General features: G+C 39.5%; 1 protein-coding gene across 3 annotated transcripts in view; it reads right to left on the reverse strand.

Moving 5' to 3' along the window:
- The window catches only part of trip4 (thyroid hormone receptor interactor 4), an 83,125-nt gene that overhangs the window by 29,205 nt on the left and 32,326 nt on the right, over nt 1-21,594 (reverse strand). For 2 of the 3 annotated variants that reach the window (XR_013911706.1, XM_026162635.2), the window contains one exon: nt 20,847-20,949. The exons of the other annotated variant lie outside the window; for it this stretch is intronic. Coding sequence is in view for 1 of the 2 variants with exons in the window: in XM_026162635.2 (XP_026018420.2) it covers nt 20,847-20,949 (103 nt within the window). In the remaining variant the exon portion in view is untranslated. The remainder of the gene's footprint in view (nt 1-20,846; nt 20,950-21,594) is intronic. 3 annotated transcript variants of the gene reach the window in all.

Here is a 21,594-nt window from a genome sequence, read left to right on the forward strand (position 1 = left end):
TTTTATTGAAAAGGTGTCAGATGAAAATGTGAAAACCATTTGAAATGGGTCACCTGTACTTATGGCCCATCAGTTCCAGTAGATTCAGCTGCCTATTACGCTGTCTAGTGACTTTAGTTTCAGTTTATTCATAATTTCCAGTCCTAGGTGTTAGAAAAAAAGATTTAAAACCCACTGTATACTCTATATTATCCATCAAATGACAGGCCAGCAGATTAAGTGACAAGCTAGGGAACATAGTGGAGACAGCCATTTCAAAAACAGAGTACCCCTGGGAGACCGGAGCATTTCCACATGAATGGCAAAGTGCTTTGATAACTGCTGGATGTGTATAAGCAACAGTTTGCTGACTCTAATTTTGACTGAATAAATGAAGAGAAAAACCACCATCGTAGGTTTAATGACAAACTAACAGCATAGAAGAGAAACTCACATTACTCCACAGACACACCACAGGAGTCGTGCACGACGCATACAGAAACAAAACTGACATCGATCAAGCTGTGCGAGTCCAAGGAGGCTTGAAGGCAAATATAATCAAATACAAGCAAAATCAATAGTCTTTTTACTCTGTTATTCTTCAGAAAAAGGGGTAAGATTAATCCTCCTTTCAAGCGCAGTCCGCAGACCATAATCCACTCGCTGCTACAATAATGTAAATGTACCATCGTACCCTCACTGCCACTATCTCCCTCCTTTCCTCTCTCGTTCTAGCGTACCCAGTACAAACATCCAGTTCATTACACTTTTGTTTTTAAGCCCTACACAACAATCAAAGAAAGAACAAAAAAATGAGATAAGACAATTTGGTCAGATCAACAAAAATGATATACTGGCTTTGCCAAAAGTGAGATTGTTGACAGTTTTTAACATTTAAACTGACATGAACAAGTCTAACAGATAAACTAAACACCACACTGATGTAAAACACACACACGCAGCATCTGGGTGCAATAAAGCAGGGCTGCACAATGAATCGATTGAAATCTTGATCACAATTTCGGCTTTCCACAGTAAAACGAACGTGATCGAGTGATGTTAAAAATGCGTGCTCCACCAAAAGACCGCAAAGCGAAAGCAAACCAAGCGCTTCATAAATCAGTGCCCGAACACGTGCCTGCATGCTCCAATCATAGCTGTTCCCTGCGGCGTGCATCTCCAAGTCTCCTGGACTAGTCTGTACGAGTAACGCTACGTTAAAAACACATTTATGCAACAAAATTGAAAAGCAATAAACATCTTTTTGTTACCAAAGTCAACAATGGTGACGAATAATTCTCGATCTGATTCTGATCCCAATACTGATTAAAATAATTGTGAGACTCATTAGGGCCATAATCATGGAGCCCAACAAAACAAGTGTTGAAAGTTTATTAGATAGTATTCCAATGCGATACTTAGTCCCTTGACTTTTCCCTCGACAGTTAGTGTTTATGTTATTCACCAACAGCAAACAATATATATCACAGTGTATAGCTCCTGTGGAAGAAGTTATGTTCCCAGGGAAATGGGATTCTTTATTCATGAAATCATGGAGTTCACATGCTTTGTGTGTGCTCAGTATGGAGTAAAAGGAGATGCGTGCACTCACACTGAGAGGAAAAGGAGAACCTAGCGTTACTGTAAATAACAGCTATGGTCTAAAAACTCACACTGGGCTGAAATGACACTAGTGGATATAAATCCAGTGAATACATTAGCTTATTTTTAATTCATTTTGTCACGTCATAATTTATAATCTTATAAATAAATACCAGTTCAGTAAAATTGTGTTCTTGGATGTATTTATTTTACCTTATAAAGTCATGAAAATGATGTCTAAGTAAAGTCTGATATTGCTTTCCACATAAAGAATGACGTCCAGGCACAGTGAGGACTACAGCTTACTCATTTAAAACGTATCAGAGCTACAGTCAGTATGAGTAAATGTATCTGCATTAGATCAGAAGTGGAAAAAGCTGTATCAGTGCATCCCTATCTCAAATATGGCTCATTTGAAATGCACAAGCACAGTTTGGCAGAAGCATCTTTTACAGTCTTATGTGGTGCTTCACTGATTCATTGAGGGCTTTCAAGTGATTTATCTCTGTAACCAGCTGTAACTTTAGTACTGGTTTGGGAGAGTACAAGTGGAACATCATTTTACTGTCCAATCACGGTCCTAAGAAAGAACAATGTTTCTCTATCTAAGAACAATGTTTCTCTATCTATCTATCTATTTATTTATTTATAAGGGGTGCAACGATACACAGAATTCAAAGGAGCTTGCAAAGAAAAGCGTCTGGACTTCTTTAAGTTGCTTGAAGACGTTTCACCTCTCATCCGAGAAGCTTCTTCAGTTCTAAGGTCAAATGGTGGAGAGTCCCAGATATAAACCTAGTGGGAGCATCCCCCCACAGAGGGACAAAAAGACCCCCTGATGATCCTCTAATCGCCTGAGCCAAGGTGTGAAACTGGGTGTGGGTCCCAATCAGCCAGAGTTTCGGGTGAGTTCATTGTGAAACCTGGCCCCACCACAATGAACACACCCGAAACTTTTTTGTCTGCTTCCACTTGTCTTTGCACTAGGATGATGTCAGAGTAAATGTGCAGTCATATTCGTTGTGTTCCCACTAGTGCTGTCAGCGTTAATCTGAAATGACGTTAATGCCACAACACTGCAAATCTCCGTTAACGAGCTACCACGGATCGCCCCGTGCATGGGGCTGGACTGCGTCAACACATTAGCGAGCAAACTGCGCTAACGCAGTAGTTCCCATCAATGTAATTGAGCATTGCGTGGCACATCCGACATACTGTTTTACTTTTGTCCATGACGCGCTTACCTTCAGGGTCATACGTCACATGAAGACCAAAATAGTTCCCAAGTCCAGATCTGAATGAGGGTGGGGGAGGTTCAATTTGCCATGTTGCAACGAGCTTAGCTTCTATCTCGCTAGCTTGCGCTGCGCTCAGTGGATCTGCGCTCGACAGTGCAGCCTAGGCGGAGTAGTCGAATGCAGATCCACTGAGCTCTCAACACAGACAGCATCGTCAGAAGAAAAGTTGATAAAATAAATTACAAATTTTGTATTGTTCGATACATATGCGTACCGAACCGAAAGCACTGTATCGAACGGTTCAATATCGATACGAGTTGCACCCCTACTACCTATCTATCTATCTGTGTGTGAGATTTGAAACACACACAAAAGAAGTATCCTCTGTACTCTGGAACATGCAGCAGATTGCCATTGTTAGATTTTTCATGTCTGGCCAGAGAGCGCACACACAGCCAGCTCAGTAGAGTGAGCCACTTACAGTTGCTCAATAATCCATTTACTTGCATTTGCTGCTGCCATGACTGTAATTTCAATCACGCAGACACGAGGCAGATAAGTGGGGAGCTCACTACTGAAAGGTGCCTGGTGGTGACATGGGTTGAAATTAACCAGTGGTTCCTTGCTTGCTCGTCTGGCACGCCACAATGATGGGAACAGAAAGGCGTAAAATTTAGGTTAGAGCCTGGACTTCATTCATTCACAGTAACGGATGGATGGGAATACAAAGCTGCTAAACTTGCCAATGGAGCGATTCTTTACCTTACTTATTCCAGCAGACACCAAGGACACTGTAGAGATTTCTTCTCATTATAAACGGGCATACTTTAGTCTCCCTGAATAAACTATCAACCAATTTTAAGACTGAGAAATCATTCCCATTATTAATAATTTAGATTATGGATGTATGCTGGAGTTTTCAATGAGCCATTATTTCTTGTGTTGCATAAACAAAACGTTGGTACTGCACTTCCACACCTCATTACAAAACTGATCACTCAAGAGGTTGTAGATTTGGTGACCACTCTCATATCATGCGATGAGATCTAGTAAAAATTTACATGATGACAACATGTATGCAATAATATATTGCCAAGAGAATATTGCCTGTGTGGCATAGTGAGCCATAACACCACTGCACCGTGTTTCCAGGCAGCTTCTTTTCCCCACAAACCATTTCTTGCTGCCTCGCCTCATTAGCATTGCAAATAGCACCTAGAGCAAGAACAGCGATGGCAGCAGCAGCAGAGGAAATGGGACAGAATTAACAAATTATGTAAGAAGTGTGGAAAGGAATGAAGGAACAGAGTGTAGCAACAAGAAGGTGGGTGACAACGAGGAGGAGGTGGGAAGAGCATCTTACAAATCTGATTACACCTTAGACTTGACAGTCTGAGATGACATCCACTTTCACTGGTGCCATACCTCAATCTTGCTGAGATTAGACACCTTTCTGTACACTGCTTTTCTGCACAACAATAAAAGAAAGATGCACCAGCGCTCGCAGTGAGATTACGTAACAAACGACTTCTACAGAGTGGAGGATTTAGTCTGATGTTCTCTAATATTTACAGACAATTTAGAACTTCTTTCACGAGTACATAATGATTTGAACACATTTTCAAAGTCACATTATTGATTTACGATCGAGAAAAGAACAATATTTTATGCTACGGTGCCAGAGAACATCGCCTGAGAGCAGGAGCCTATTTCTCTGGGAGAAAAGACTCAAAGACTTGAAAGCGTTATTCCTGTAAGATGCTCATGTTTAGCTGCCATATGAATATGCCTGAAAAAGAAATTCTAGCAGCTATTAGGGTTAATACAACTGTACAAGCAACACACAAAAGGAATCAATAGATGTGGGAGTTGAATACATTAAGCAGACAAAACAAAAGCGACAATAAAAGACGCCAACAAGATAAAAAGGTAAGTTGGAATGCAGCCTATAACCTGTTTATTGACACTTCCTCTGCTGTCAGACAAAAACAAAAAGAACACTTTGGTTTTTATGTTATACACCTACCTTATATGGACTTTTCATCGTCGCTGACTGAGAGTCTCCGCTGTTATTTAAGGTTGTATTATTTTCTCTACTTACCACTGAGTGCCTGTTTTGCTGTGTGTACTCCTCGAAACACACGAACCTCGAAAAGTAAAGATATCTCTAACTGTCAGAAGTACAATATCAAGGTCAGAGGTAACCAGAGCCAGTGCTGGTTATCTATTTGGAGATACGCACATGCATCACACTACTACTAAAAGTTTTGAACCACCCCTCATTTCTGGTCTTGAGCAATAGTTCTTCAACGATGTTGTTGTTGTACGTGACCATTTTCAGAAGAAAGTCTTTGTTAAGCAACTTAACACCCACCTACGAATAATTCAGGCATAAAACAGTCACCTAACTCAAAGGAAGAACTACTGTTGTGGTGTATCTTTAGTCACTTTGTTGCTTGCAGATTGTCACAAAAACATGAAATTTGTTCCCATTTCTTTAGCTGAATCTAAAAAAAGATCATGCAGTTTGACAGACACAAAATAGTATTGTTGCACCACCAAGTTGATTCCTAAAGCGCTATTAGCTAAAACAAAAACACTAAAAGAAAAAGAAGCTGCAGGCCTAAAAGCTACCTATACTAGATTAGTATCTAAAGGTTATGTCCTTAAAAAATGAAAAAAAAATTGACACAGGACCTAAGAGATACATCTAACCCTTCAGTTGTATCTACTGTTGGTCTCAGTGAAAATGAAACATGGAGAAAAAGCTCCGGTATGCCCCCCCCCCCCCAAAAAAAAATACAAGACCTTGAATGAAAATCAATGCCAATATGTCCTTTGGGGTAGTGAATCCAGAGGTCACATTTCTGGTTCAAACTCTCATTTTATGTATTTATGGTGAAGATCAAGACAAGTACAACAGTGAGCATCTACGTCCATCTGTAAAACACAGTGGAGGCTCTGCCATTGGGTTGCATTTTAGACAGTGGCGTGGGGGATGTTGTCAAAATTGATGCAATTATGAAAGCAGACAAAAGCTAACAGACTTTGATCCAAGTGCAATACCAAATTGGAATTGTCTGATTGGCAACGCCTTCATTTATCAGCATGATAATGATCGAAAACACCCTGCCAGTGCAGTAAAAGTATACCTCGGTAGACAATGGAACACTATTAGTCATGGATTGGCCTCCCCAATAATGTAACATTATTAAAAAAGAATAAAAAGGCAGACAACATCAAAAGAAGAGCTTTGAATGCCAATCAAGAAGCCTGGTAAACTAATCCTGAAGAGAACTTAAAGAAATGACAAGAAAATTGAATAAGAGTTCGAGCTGTGTTGAAGAAAAAAGATTCTACTAAATAGTGACTTTGAAGCTTGTTCGAATTGTACAAACTCTGTTTTTGTCTTAAATATTATATTTCCACATACTATTTCCTATTTTCTTGGTAAAATATATGGGTCAAGGCTTTTGTATACTACTGTGGATATATAAATATTATATTTTAAACACTATGAGCTGCAATCCTAAAGAGGCTATACTGCACAGGAAAAACACTGGCTGTGCTGAAGTGAGCTCATGTACTAGTGGGTAATGCACTCTGAGAAATGCTGTAATGAAACGGTATTGAAAACGAGGCCAGAAGGAAGAAAAGGCCAGGCCCTGATGTAAGTGTCACTACTCATCATCTGGTGTAGTCAAGGTCAGGACCCCATGTGGTCCCATGGTATTTCTGTTTAGCTTTTAAAGAAATGGCCAGAGAGAAAGATTGGTGCACCAAGATTGCTAGCCAAGGCTCCAGTTGATTGCCCTTTATTTCACTGACCTTGCTCAGAAAGCTCTCTTTTAACAGAGAGCTAAAACATTTCACGATAAAACCATTTTCAATAACTACGGCTGCTGAATGTTGGCGTTTCCTGAAATCTCTGCTTTCCTTTGCTCAGTCACTAGAAATAATACTAATGGAAAAAACCCCAAGCTTCATCAAAGATCTGACGGCAAAGGAAAACAGTAACAATGGTTTTAAATGTCAGCAAATATTTCTGTCTCTGCACTTATTATAATTGCTTGTGACATGTAATGAGGCAGGGTTCTCTCTGAATCAGTCTGCCAATTATGTGGCGTGAAAGCTGGTCTGGTTTGTGTGGTGTGTCTAACAAAATGTGGAGGCCCCTCTCGCAGTGGGGGCCGGCTCGACTCGGATGCTTCTGCACCGTGGCCGCAACTGCTCAGCACTCAGTGGGGGTAACACAAGGAGCCCTATAGTGCGGTAATGCAATATTCATGGTGGGGTGTGAGCAGAGCAGTTAAACACAGCAGAGTTGTGAGAAGACCTTGCAGCCCTCTATCAGGGAGCAGCTGCAGCTCGGGCTTGTTCCCCTCTCCAAAGCCGATCCTCATGCTCAAGTATTGTGTCTTTCTTTCTCTGCCCTCCCCTGTTCCCTCTCTGCTGCCTCTCACTCAACCATTAATTTTTAATCACAACTTAAATGGCTGCCTTGGCTGCGGCTGTGGGGGCAGCGAGTCAAGGGCTCTTGCCTCTGGTTACAAAGTAGGAAATAAATTTGAAGAGATCAAGCTAAACATACATGGAGGGTGAGGACTGACTAGCGAGAAATGTAGAAGGAGGAAAGATATCAACTTGCTGCTGCCATTACAGCTTAATTAGAATTTCAACTCTTTCATCTTAGACTTTGCATTGCAACAGCTACAGGAAATTGAGATCAAATTAAGATAGAGAATTGGATATTTTTTCCTTTTTTGAAGGATTTTTGGAGGCCATGAGAAAGAATGAGAAGATGAAATGAGCGGATTTAGATAATATAAGACAGATATTTAGATCTGCCAAATAGCAGACACATGCTGATACCAGAGCTTAAAACAATGAATCGATTAACAAAAAATAATAATAAGCAACAACTGCATTACTCCAGCTAGTAAATTACAAATTTGCTTCTTCTCTTTGCAATATGCAATTTTAGACTGTGTGTTTTGGGGTTACGCAGTTTAAGCAAGCTCAAAATATCAATTAGGACGTGAGGAAATTCTAAGTGTTGTTTCATAGACACAACAAATTAGTTAGGTGTGATGATAATCAGAAAATAAACGCTCTCAGAAGCAGCAAAATGCAGAGAGTATAAAAATACCGCTCACAGCAGGAGTATATAAAGAGCTGAAGCACTTCTCCGTGAAGGACGAGGTTGTATCGATGTTGTCATGAGGTGGCAGCACTCAGGTTTTCCCCTGCATTATTTATTTTCCGTACTGGGGTGGTCTGACCCACTCTTATAATGAGAGCTAGAGTCACGGTCTGTTTGGAGTCCCGGGGCAACGGCGTGCAACCGTGTCCCTGGATCACTGCTCAACCACACAGGCCTCTACACAGCCACTGTTTGCTCAGACTTCACTTGGACTGTAAAAGTCAAGCCTTGTTGACACATCTGTGCCGTCTCTCCCCGAGGCTAATGGCTATTACATCTGTCTGCTTCTTTTCAGAGCGAGAGGAAAACTACAAGAATCAAATGCTTTTTCGAAAACAGGCAAAGTGAAAACAGTGACAGATGATGGAAAGCTGACAGCCGCCTCTGAGGGGAATTACCGCTGCTGATGTTTTCTCGCAAGCGCAGTCAGATGATCACATTAGTTAAGATGTGCTTTGAAAGAAATGTTGATAGCTCTGTAGCAGCAGAGTGTCAGTGTTTACACTAATACCACTGTGCTTTTCACAAGTCTGTCTTTACATTAATAGGTAACGCAATATTTCTCTCAAGGGCGCCTAACATAAACATAACAATATAATAACATCTGGCTACAAAGTGCTGCAGGGAGACCCAGGATATTAACGCTGCTGTAAGACTATTATATAAACATTTAATAACACATACAGTTTACTCTTAAAAAGTACATTCCGTTTTTTATGCATTCATTTATTTGACAATATAAAAACCTTTTAACAAAATGGATTTCATAAGTCTGAAATTCCGTACATAGCAAACCTCCAGAATTTGGCATGAGTCGAAGTCGGATTGCATGTTCTCCCTGCGTCTGGGTGGGTTCTCTTCTGATTCTCCAGCTTCCTCCCACAGTCTAAAAACATGTCTAAAAACATGCCTGTTAGGTTAACTGATGACTCTAAATTGGCTGGAGTTGTGGGCGTGGGTGTGAATGACTGTTTGTCTCTCTGTGTTAGCCCTATCATAGACTGTTGACCTGTCCAGGGTGTACCCCACCTTTTACCCTTGATAGCTGGGATAGGATCCAGCCTCCCTGCAACCTAAACTGGAAAAAGCAATTAAGGAAATGGGTAAATTATATGCTATATGTGCACTTGGACCTACACTTATACGTGAATTGAAGTGCTTAGATTTTTTTTAATTACACAAAAACGAAGTATCCCTGTAATTCCATTACTTCAGACAGGCACGAGTAACCTAACTAACATCTTAAAGTGAATACGCAATTACAGCTATTTAAATGGAATCATTATTCATGCATAGAGCCTTATTAGGAGTGATTACTGACTCTTGACAACCATCAGCAATACTTCAGAGATCTTTCCTTTCTTCATTTAGCAGATTGACAGTTAATCCCGCTACCCAATTCGCTGATAGCGTTACAGCTTTGCTATTCTGACATGAAGGGGAAATAAAACACACAGTCAGCATTTGAACTGCCAGCATAATGGGACCGGCACAGTACAGATCAGTATCAGAGAGCATGCATAATATTCTAGCTAACATCCATAATTTTCTACTGCATGCCAGGAAGTTCCCTGACACACCACATTTGGATGCTATAATATTAATGTTAAATTAGATCATTAATAAAAAAGTAGTCTGAAAATATACTTTTATGTGGGGCTTATTTTAAAAAATGGCTCAAGTTATTAAATATATATTGAGTTTCATCACCTCAAAAAGGGAAGTTTAATAAAGTAGAATTTTAAATGTTTTCAGGCTACTTCATTGATGAGATTACGACGTGTTTATACACCACTCTGCAATCATTAGATTATCAGTAGTTATTATTAATCTCTGGCTCTTTTCCAAAGTGGGTCTTTTATCCCGTCTTCAGCCCCTCACCCCCAGCTGGTCGCAGCAGATGGCTGCCCCTCCCTGAGCTGGTTCTACTGGAGGTTCCTTTAAGTGAAAAGGGAGTTTTTCCTTCCTACTGTAGCCAAATGCTTGCTTAAAGGGGAGTGTTGAGTTTTAAACATATATATATATTTAAATAATTGAACTAAAACTGATTTCCCTTGACTCTCCCTTTACAGTGACCCCAATCAAACAAGCTTAATTTGACCACATCTCGCACAGCTGAATGTTCACTGTTGATGCTGTTATTGTGAAGCAAGGTCAACATCGGCAAACAGCTGAATACACTCATTAATTCTTCATGATTTATGATACATTACTAACTGGCTAAGATAAAATGGATCAGCTCTAATTTTAGACAGCGTTATTACAGTTCCTGTTATGTTCAAACTCATTTCTTCAAATGTTTTCTTTGACCGAAATGGCAACATCAAAATGTAAAAACACATAGCTGGGTAGGTAAACACTCACCAACAGCTTATTGGCCATGTCTAGTTTAACATCCTCACCTCGATCAGCTATTCGAACTGTGCAAATAATCCACCCATTGATCTTTAGTTCCTTAACTGACAAATAAACAAAATCAGGGCCGCAGCCCAACTGCAGTCTTGCTAACTAGCAGACCGCTCGTAATTACTTCAACACAAACACAGAGCCAAATGTGCGTGCACATACCTGCTCATGCACACACACACACACACACACACACACACACACAGACAGGAGTAATCGCTCACTAATCAAGGACATTGATTACATCGCAAAACACATCTATCTGCACTCTACCCCCCATCCCCCACCGTGCTGACACCGATTGAAATGTGGGAATGAAAACACAAAACTGAGGGCACACAACATAAAGGTGGAGCTTAAATGGAGAAGAAGGCCAGATGTTTTAAACCGGTCTTTTGAATTATACATTTCACAATAAGTAATCTGTACTAGAGTGTTATATATTTACAATGCAGCTAGAAAAAGGTGCTATTAATGTATAGTGTGTTCACCAAGTAATATAAATGCTGCACACGAATGGAGACACAGAAGAAAGTGTGTTGAGTTTGCTGCTTTGTTAAGTCGATGAGTAGCCGCGTGCTTGAAACCCTGGATCTGGGTAGACTGTGCATAAATAATTAGCTGTGTTCTCTGTAAGCCGCAGGTAAGATTGAAACCAACTGTGTGATGAGCCAAGCAGCCATGTGAAAAAATAATTTTTTTTTTCCCTTCTCGCCTGGAAAAAAGTGAAGACTATTTGTAGCATTAAAATAATTTGGTTACAAAACCTCTAATTTGGAATTGAGTGTAAGGTACAAGTATTACTCTCCCGCCTGCCACGTACCTGATGAGAAAACTAATTTTTTTAAGTGTCACCCTCTCAGATACCATCAGAACTTGATCCAGAGATAATCTATAACTACTTGATGCATCTCGATGAAGGACACAGTGCAGTATATTCAAATGCCTTTATCACACAGACAAGGATACAAGCTGTTCAAACCAGTGCCACATATGGTGTGTTCACACATTCACTGTAAAGATTAAAATAACAGTAGCAATATGAATAAAAAAAAAAAACAGCCATATGAATTGTACAGAAAGGATGCTGCACACACAGCGACGTGACACTAAAGACAGCAGTAGCACGTCAAATGCTGACTGATATGTATTTTGTAACGGCGTCTGATAAAGGCAACAATGCTTGTTAAGATAAGAAAAGACAAATCTCTTGTTACAACAAAGAGCAATTTCTTTACACTGCCTTTTCACCCTTTAGTAAAATATAAAGCCAGAAGGTTTCATTACGAAGGGCAGCTGATAAAACCTCTGAGCTCAACTGCAATCAAATGCTACAAAGCTCCGAGGCAAAGCATGTCCTGCTGGGGCTACACAATATTTAAAAATGTTTTTTTTTTTTAAATACGCTCTTAGTTAATTTTCCAAACCAAGATCTGGCTTCTACTTCAAAGCATCTTTTCCCTTACTCAACTCAGTGAAGGGAAACAAACATAGTAAAAAAATATTCAACATATCGTGTCTCAAAATGTAAAGACATCCTTTCAATATCCTGTCAGCACCAAGACGAATCGCTCGCTCTTTTCACTGGGGCTGGGCAATTAATCAAATAACTCCATTAATCAACATTATGACTTTCTAACCGACCTAATTTTACTCATGTCGATATATTCAATAAATTAAATCTTTCACGCAGGCAGTCAGCCAATCTGCAACTACTGTAGCTGCCTTATCGTGCCCAGTTAGTGTATCCTCATAACCTTTGTTAACTGGGGTGTAAAACAAATCTGTTTAAGATACTAAGCCAAAATGTAAATAAATAAATACTTAGTTGGGCTCAAAGTCAATTTTGTTTTCTTATTGCACTGTAAAAATGTAAAAATATACACATTAAAACCCATTTTGTAGTGAATTATGTAACAGTTACATCACTGTAATATGGATTTTAGGTAAAATCTCCCATCACTATCACTGTAGTCTGTTAGGCTTTTGTAATATCATAATGTGCATAACAAGCATAACAATCAATCCCTGAAAGCTCATAAAGTTAAGAGGTGGCAAAAGATGCTCACCAAACTCAGTGCAGACCTACATGTCAAACATACGTGGAGGTCAGGTGAGTTTAGACGAGCAAAGAAAAAACGCGTAATCCTTTCCCAACACAAGTAAAAAAAGAAGGCCATGCTTCATTCTTCATATTGACTTGGATGCCAGCTAACACATTCCTCTGTGTGTAAAGTCTTGACTAAGTATAGTCTGGAAACGACTGATCGCAGAGCTTTCTGCCAGTGTTCATTTACTGAAACATCCCAATTTTAAAACAATGCAAAAACACATTGTTATTCATTCAGTTATTTACAGTTCCTAATTTAGCATGCAGGAGTGTTGTTACTGAATCTGTAAGGACAAGCAGATCTAGCATGGCAAAGTTTATTGCTTGGGGCTCTCTCTGGCTCCCATGTCTGTGTGCTCTGGTCTCTACTCAGCAGCTCAGCTCCCTCCTCTCTCTTCTCCTCTACTCTCCCCATTAACCGGCTGACAGATCAGTAATAAACACAGCCTGTCACCTTCAAGGCCTGCCTCTCATTTACTAGAGAACACATGAAACCCCACTTGCTCATTCCCTCTCTATCTCCCTCTCTCTCTTTTTTTTCCCTTCATCTGCTGGGCTCATTGGAGCTGAAACCCGATTTTTGGCCCCTGCAGCCTCCGAGGCAGCAAATTCTCTTCTGCACCCAGATAGTCCTGAGAAAGGCATGAATATTAAATGGAAAATCCATGAATAAATAACCAAAAAAGGACTTCCGTTGCTCTAACCTCTTTCTGTCTCCCAGCAGTGGATGACAGAAGAAGAAGAACAGCACAAGGGAGAAACAGAAGAGAGAAAAAAAGAGAAAATCACGACTATCTCAAGAGAAAAGATGGACATTTGTTAGGTAATTTGCAATCCCATGGTGCAGTGATTTCACACTTAAAACAAAAACGGTAATCACAAGGTAACAGTGTAGCTGATGGTTAGTAGAACAAAATTAAGATGCAGTATTTTCTCAGGGTATATGTTGTGTGATTTCCATACTGAGTGATTATGGGCTATACATATTGCAAGAGCTCAATAATGTATGCACACAGAAAATTATAATCACACTGAAAGAAGAGCAGGAAGTGAGATGTTGAATGTTTAGCAAATAAATAATGAGAAATGTGTATTTTTGATGTGTAGTCCCCGGGCTTGTGGCTGTTACACAGAACATGTAAATATGGATTTCTTTGCTTTAAGCAATTCCCTCAAGAGTACTTAATAGGTTCTGCATTTTTTACAGAGCAACCTGGAGACAAATCATATGATAAACATGCAATGGAGCTACTACACAACAAAGTACTGTCTGTGTGTTACTGGGATATTATGCGTTTCTGTGGGATAGTGTTACATACACTGTTAATCGAAGTACCATCTCTAATACAATTCACTTAACTGAATATCAGAAGTAAAATAGTAGTTAAACTTATAATCTCAGCAACAACACTGGTGCAGCTGAGCTGTATTAACTTACTACGAATGGAAAGTCCTCTGCATAAAAAACCCAACTGATTACAGGCAGAGTAAACTGAGAAGCCTCAACTGTGTTGTGTTTTCTTCTAAAATAAAAGGCAACACGGGAGAGAAAAGGAATAAACAATAACCTGTGTTTTTGGCAGAGGTAAACTGATGGACTAATCATTATCCGAGCAGTGTTTTACAGCACGTGTGTTCAAGTAATTTAATTTTCCCTGCTGACAAAGAAATACCAAGTTAGACCTTTCCAAGAGTGATTAATGTAAGCTTATCTGAAACCACGAGTTACTCGAGACATCCAATAGGATCTAGTGCTACATCCAATCTAGGGAAACCGGTGGCTTGACATTGTGCTGCAAGCACAATTCTTCAGACAGGAAATAGCCTTACAAGCTCACTGCCTTTGAAAGGATTGCTTAAAAAAATAGTTTGCAATAATAATGCAAATACCAGGTCAGCTTGTCTGCAAACAGACAGTTTATGGACAAGTTGCACTGATTACAGCGTGTTAGCAATCTGTCTGGTGATCAGATGCAACTATTTGTCAATCAACTGGAAAGAATTCAGTGCGATCACTGGAAAACCACTGATTTTTCCTTATGAGAAGGTTGTTTCTCATAAGGAAAGGCAAAGGCATAACTAACAGTGGTATTATAATTATTAATAACATCTCTCAAGAGTGCATGTTTTCATCAGCATTCAACAATTTAAGTTAACATCTTGATCATAGTTTCTATCAATGGTCCACTGGAGAGAAAAATATTACTAAATACTTTGGCGAAATTGCTTTATTGTATAATGTCAGCATAAAAGTAATGCTGTGATATTATGCTTTCCAACTATTTAGAGGGCTTTTAAAAAAGATGAAAGAAAATGTTGGCGGCACTTCAGGCTTAAAGAAGAACTACACTGTCAACCTTGAGGTCCTCGGGGGGGAAAAAAAGACTCCAGTTTCCAGCGATTTTCAGATTATATATGTCAATGAATTACACTACTTGAGATTCCATCGTGACCTGGTGTCGAAGCTGAATTTCTCATCTTGGCAATTATACCCTTGACTTCCTTTCTTGTCGTGAGAAACCTGAACAAAAGAGAGCTCTATTGTATCTGCTGGAGAGCCATCAGTGTGACTAATCTGTGCAGCAGAAGATAAGCTTTGTTCACAAAGTACTCAGTGGAGTCATATGTTCACAAGTTACTCTATGTTCAGTGGAAAGTGAATGAAGAGCTCTTTAAAAGCTGTTAAAGGACTATTATTTACATCTCTAATAAGGAACAATTGCATTTTGGTTCTGTACTGTCCAAAACACTGCATGTGGTTACAGAGATTCATTTGCATATGTAGCTTATGTGCAAATGAATTATTTCCATCATACAATACTAAGCAAAAGACTGGAACCTTCCCTCAATTCATATATTTTGCTAGAAAAAGGGAAACATGTGGGACATAACACAAAAACAAAGTTTATACAGTTCCAGCAAGCTTAAAAGTTAATATTTGAGTATTTAAGTTTAAGTAGTCTTCAGGAATAGTTCTCCAGGCTTCTTGTAGGACATTAAAAGCTCTTCTTTGTATGGCTGCCTTTTGTTCTGCCCTCTGTCAAGAAGATCCGATACCGCTTCAACGGTGCTCTGGGGAGGCCAATCCAGGACTGAGAGAAAAACAAACAGTGGGACACTATCAGGTATATTTTTACTGCATTGGCAGTTTGTTTGGGAACCAATGCCATCTTTTCAGATGGTATTTTATGGTGGATCATCTGTCATCATATATCATCAACTCCAGAGCCAGATGCATGTCTCAGGTCCCGTGTCAGGTCTTTGCTGGATTGTTCCATAATTTTTAAGGACATGACTTTTAGATATTGTTCATATGCTGTTAATAGTTTTTACGTCGCCAATTCTTTTGTCCAGTTCGTCCAATTGTTTAAAGGACACCCTGCTGAGACATGTCAAGTGTTCATCCTGTTAGACCAAAAATACCATTTTAAGCCTGTCAAACTGTTTTATTTTTTTTCATTGACTCAACAAAAGAAATGGGAACAAATTATGTGTTTTTGCATCAGTGCCTAAAGACAGAAATTAAAATTGGTTTGTTGTTAGTTGCCTGTTATTTGCAGACACAACAGTGAATCGTACTTTAGTTAGATGCCTATTTCAAGTTTGAATGATTCATAGGTCAGTGTTAAGTGGAAAAACAAAAAATTACTGACTGAAAATGAAGTGAAAGAGCAGCCAATGTCCAAAGAATAACTGAAACACCTTCAGAAAGCCTTGAGAGCTACTGCTCAAGACCAATGCAATATAAATACTATATATTTTGCTTCTTTAAACCAAAGTACAAAGGAATGAGGGGTGGCTAAATACTTTTGCACAGTACTGTATAGTATGCTGAATAAAAGTCCAAGAATCCCAGTAGAACAAATACACACTGTAGCACAATCAGCCAGCGGTTCTTTGAAGCAAGCAAATTAATGCAAGATGGAAACACAAGGCATTCGCTGCCTGGAGCTAATGAATGATTCTGTACACTGATCCTCAACTGTTGCACTTCTAAATCATTGCTCAAGTCAGATGAATATAGGAATGCTTGTACATTTTTTTTCTCTTATTTGAGAACTCTTAGACAAAGGCTTAAAGCCATGTGATTCACTCATGGAGCGTTACACTGGGAATGTACTCCTGCTTGAAAGCAACTGAATTTTACATTTTTGGATGCATCATAATAGGAAGGTCAACCCTGTATCTCATTACTTTGTTCTGCAAAAACTCAAGTAGCAGCTTCAGGCAGTCCAGTCAATATATCTGACAATATAAGACGTGATGGAGAGTTTAAGATAATAAAGGGCACAAACTACCTGTGCATGAAAGCAGGCAGACTAATAGTTCAGATCTCCAGCAGGCTACAGCACCTACGATTCTTAAATCAGTCTTGTTTGGTGGCTATTTGTGATGAATCCAACTGACTTGAGGTTCAGTTGCAGGAACACAGATTTCCTGCATGGATCCTTGAGTGCTACGAGATAATAAACTGTTCAGTGGCATTTGTTCTATTTCTTTTTATAATGCTGAAATACAGCCAGCTGTTATGACCCAGTGAACATTATGATTGCTTTTCACATCCTTTACTTTGTTTACGTCTGGGTTATTTTATGTAAGTGTTTAAGACAAGCCCCTGTCAGTTAATATTAGATTTATCAAGCATTGTATGGTTAAATGTCTTAAGTAGAGCGGCATATGGTCTGTGTTTTACTTTTCCAGCGCTGTGTACGTAGCCACTTCAGAGGATGTCAGGCTTAGAAAAAACATAGGGGAGAGAAGGTTATCTACATGAGGTATAGGAGAAGGAAATCTGGATTCATGTCACAGAGTCAAATAGCTTTCAAAACCCAAACGGACCTTCAGCTCACAAAGACGCACACATACAGATACAAATGTACACAGGATGTGACCATAAACCTTAATGCACATCCCTTATTACATGAGTGAGTCTTGACTGTACATCATTTTAAATGTCACAGACTCCTCCGCAGGGTAATGACTAATCAACTGAGTTTGCATCTCGTATTGCCATCACATACCAAGTAATGCAACTGGCTGCAGAAAAGGGCAGAATTCGATTCGATCTCAATCTCTGATTTGGGTATCGGCTATCGTATCCAATATCGTTCCTGTGTACAGTATTTGGATATGCTAGGTTTGCCCTAGCTTTTGCCATGTGGCCTGCAGATATGACAAATATCAGCATTTTAATCACATGAAATGTAGGCAAGAGCACAAAAATGACGAAGAACTAAATGACCACTGCCTGGTGAAAAAATCCTGTACGGCAATAAGATGATAATATTTAATTGTTTTAGCTGTAATAGGATGGGATCACTACTGTTTCCATGAAAGGGACTATAGATGTTGCACATATATTTCAACATAAACCCTAACAGAGCCTGGCAGAAAATTTCAGCAGTTAATTCCTAAAAAATGGGAATCTTTAGAAAGAAAAGCAGCCTTTGCAAGCCGGCTGACATTCATTCAAGCTATATTTCCACAGTACTGATAGCAGAGTCCATCCATCAGTTTCAACAATTCATTTTTATATACAGAATGACACATTGCAGCACATTATAGTTTATTAGAAATAATTTTTAACCATTATGTAAGACAGCAGCAGCACTGCTGTTTGAAAAGCTGTTCATCCCTTTTCTTGCTCATTGTGATGAGGTGTGACATAGCCGGCAATAACAGTGACAAGCAGACCTTGTCAGCGTAAACTGCTTGAGGAGCAAAAAAATAAAAATACTAGTGCTAAACCCCGCCGACTAAGATGAGCGGCAATGACCTGACCCGTGAGATGTGGTGGGAATTGAGGTAGAAGAAGGGGCGAGAGAGCAAGAGCACGGCAGAGTGAAAAGCTAGCTGGTGACAGAAGGATAACACAAGTGGGACTGTGTAGGTCAAGATAACCAATTTAAAATACTGAGCTAACGTGCACAGCTGGGAGCATCTTGTTACACTGAGTATAACATGAGCCAGTAATGTGTGGCTTTAATACTCTGTGTTGCAAACAAGGAGAAAATGTAATTAGGAGAGAGGTAAAGTGATCTTGTAAACGATGAAATAACTTTTGTGTACTTACATTTTGTTATTTGACATTATTTGATACTACCTGATGTTTGTGCCCCTTTTAGGTTATATTAATGTAAATAACTTATTGGGTCTTTGAAAATGATTTGAGATAAGGCAGATCAAGTGTGCTAATGTTCCTGGACTAAACAGTCATCAAACATCTGTGACTGTTTAGATAGTCTAGATATCGCAAATTAGGCGTTGGCTGGAACAAAGCAGGAAGGGACCTTGACGACAGACTATTACACTGTCAAATATCTCAGCAGGTAAAGACATGACGACATAAAATTAACCTAATAGACATTTCTTTATGGGTAACAGAATCGTAACGTCTTAAAACAGAGCACAGGTTAAGGGCTTGCTAAAGTGTGTGTCTTCTGTAAGAAGCAGGATGTGGTGATGGATTATTATTCAGACCTGCGACGTTCAGTGTTTGACACACACATCCAGTGACGGATGTTAAGGACGGAACAAATAAAATGGAAAAGACGCAGGCTGCTTTTTCTCTGAATAAAGCACAGCTTGGAGCAAAAGTTGCTTGAGTCAAATACTGTTAACAGCATGCAAAAAGGCCATTAAAGGAAACTGGGGCAAGCAAAAGACCTCAACAAGTTGCTGGCAGCTGCTGAAGACATCTTTCTAATGGAAAACAGTCACATTTGTGTTGAGCAGCAGAGGGAAATTCAAGGTAGTAAGATGGGATGAAGCTGAGAACAAACCTCGGCAGAATAAAACCAGAAAAAAAAACTGCAGCATGACCCAAAGAGGTCTGTTCAATCAAGACGTCCCAAAAATATCGATGAACTGAAAGATTTTTAGGACAAATATTCCTCCTCACTTTTGTGCAGGAAATATCTACATTATACAAATCTCTAAATCCAAGTCCTGACATGCTTTGGCCATTTTGTCATGACTGTCTTCTGAGTTTGGTTTCGTATCTTCTTGGACGAAGCTCAGGTTATATTTTATTAGCAATTTCAGACTGTTCACAAATGTGTGCATGCAGCTGTAGCAGGAAAAAAACTTGGCTCCAGGTACCGTTAAAATTAAGAAAATGAAATCTATTAGTGGTTATAATTTCCAGCAGGGAACTTTAACAAAGCCATATTTATTTATTCACCAATAAAAAGAAAACTGCTGATTCATAAACAACAACCTACAGTCAGTTTAAATAATGCAGAACCAGATTTTCCAATCTGCGTCTACATCAGCAAGCCTATAACAACGTGTCAGCACGTTTCGACCTTTTATTCAAGAGCATCAGTTTAGGTTCACTGAAATGTGAAAATTAAAATAAAAGAACAGGCGTACACGAGCCTTTTTCCACTTCACGTGGCAGGAAAGTGCGGAATTGTGAAAGACAAACAAAATAACCCCCAAAAAAGAGCTTTAAAAGTACTCAGTACAAAAAGTAGACTTTTAAAACCCTCCAGACCAGTAATAATTTCTTTAAGACCTGCTGACATCCTACTTAACAAGAATTTCATTTAATCCTTTGATGTTCAGGTCTGAGCTACACCTCCAAAGCCATTTTTAACTGCTCATTATGTTCACAAAAACCGAGGCAAGGCGATCATATCCAGTTTTGTAGGGAAAAGGGGGGGGGGGGGGGGGGGGGGTGTCATGGCTCCTGCTACATTTTACCTCAAGAATCTCAAAAAGAATTCTCCGTCGATATCAAACGATCTGAGAGAGGCACAGCTGCATAAACAATCCTCTCAAGTCTTTAGAGGGTTTAGAAATATTAACAAAGGAGCTTGCAGGTACATCATTTTTGCAGTAGCAGCTATGGCAGCAGAGGGAAAATGTGTTTGAGCTCTCTTATAAATCACACAATACAGCAACAACATTGCACATCCAGACCTAGTTAGTCCCCCAGGCAACCTGACAGCAAAATCCTGTCTTTACAGATGGCTCTCAGAGAGAAACTGCGTGTGTGTGTGTGTGTGTGTGTGTGTGTGTGTGTGTGTGTGTGTGTGTGTGTGTGTGTGTGTGTGTGTGTGTGTGTGAGAGCTTTGTGTCCATGTGTGTAATTTTGTTTTTATTAATGACAATATAGTAGTTGTGAATTGTGTAGCATTATCACTTTCACCTGTCTTTTTTATGAATAGGTGTAAACATACATACTAAAGATGATTTTTTTTTTAAAAAGGAGAAGAAGAAGAAAAAAAGAAAGCAATTCTTAGTTAGCTCAGGCTAATTTCATCCACTCCACTTCCCCGGACATGAAAGAAGCAGGACTTACAGATCTTGTGCTTCCCTTTCATGGGGAATTTCACGAGCAACTCCTGGGGGTTGGTGCAGATGAAGACGAATGGAGAAGCAGACTCCTCACAGGTATCAGGGAACTGCAGGGATGGTGGGGGGAGGGATAATGAAAAGAACAGTTTAGCATCGTCTTACACAGGACTAGCATGTCAATACTGTGCACAGAAAATATGTTGGCGCTCATGACAGCGTTACAGTTATGAATCATTCAGCGAGTCCCTGTTTATACGCCTACGTCGTGCAAACTGTCCTCCGTGCCTGATGTAATACTACGGGCCTGACAGCAACTGATAGTTATGAGTCTCGCTGGGTCTTATGCACTATAATTGCACAACTAATGATGCAGTCGCTAATGAGAGCAGCTGCAGCACTTGTGAGCAGTAAAGACGACTCAAAATATATGACAACCGGTAAGAAATTCCTTTTTCAGACGCAGTGTTGTGTGCACATACTATTCAACAGAAAATAATGAATATCAATTTAAAAAAGAAAGAAAGAAAGGAACATGTATACAATGTTTGTGTTCATTTATTAATAAGGAGAACAAGGAATAATTCGAATTTCAAAATCAAACACATTCTTCCACATCTACAGAAATGCATCGAATTTAAAACACACCCATAACATATTTATCTGTCTCACATTCCTGTGTAAGAGTGGGCGTTTTACAGCCTATAAGTGACAGCAGCCCACAGCATACAGAGGCCAAGAGACAAGAGAAAACC

Source organism: Astatotilapia calliptera, chromosome 1 (genome assembly GCF_964374335.1).
Source record: "Astatotilapia calliptera chromosome 1, fAstCal68.1, whole genome shotgun sequence".
NCBI lineage: Eukaryota > Metazoa > Chordata > Actinopteri > Cichliformes > Cichlidae > Astatotilapia > Astatotilapia calliptera.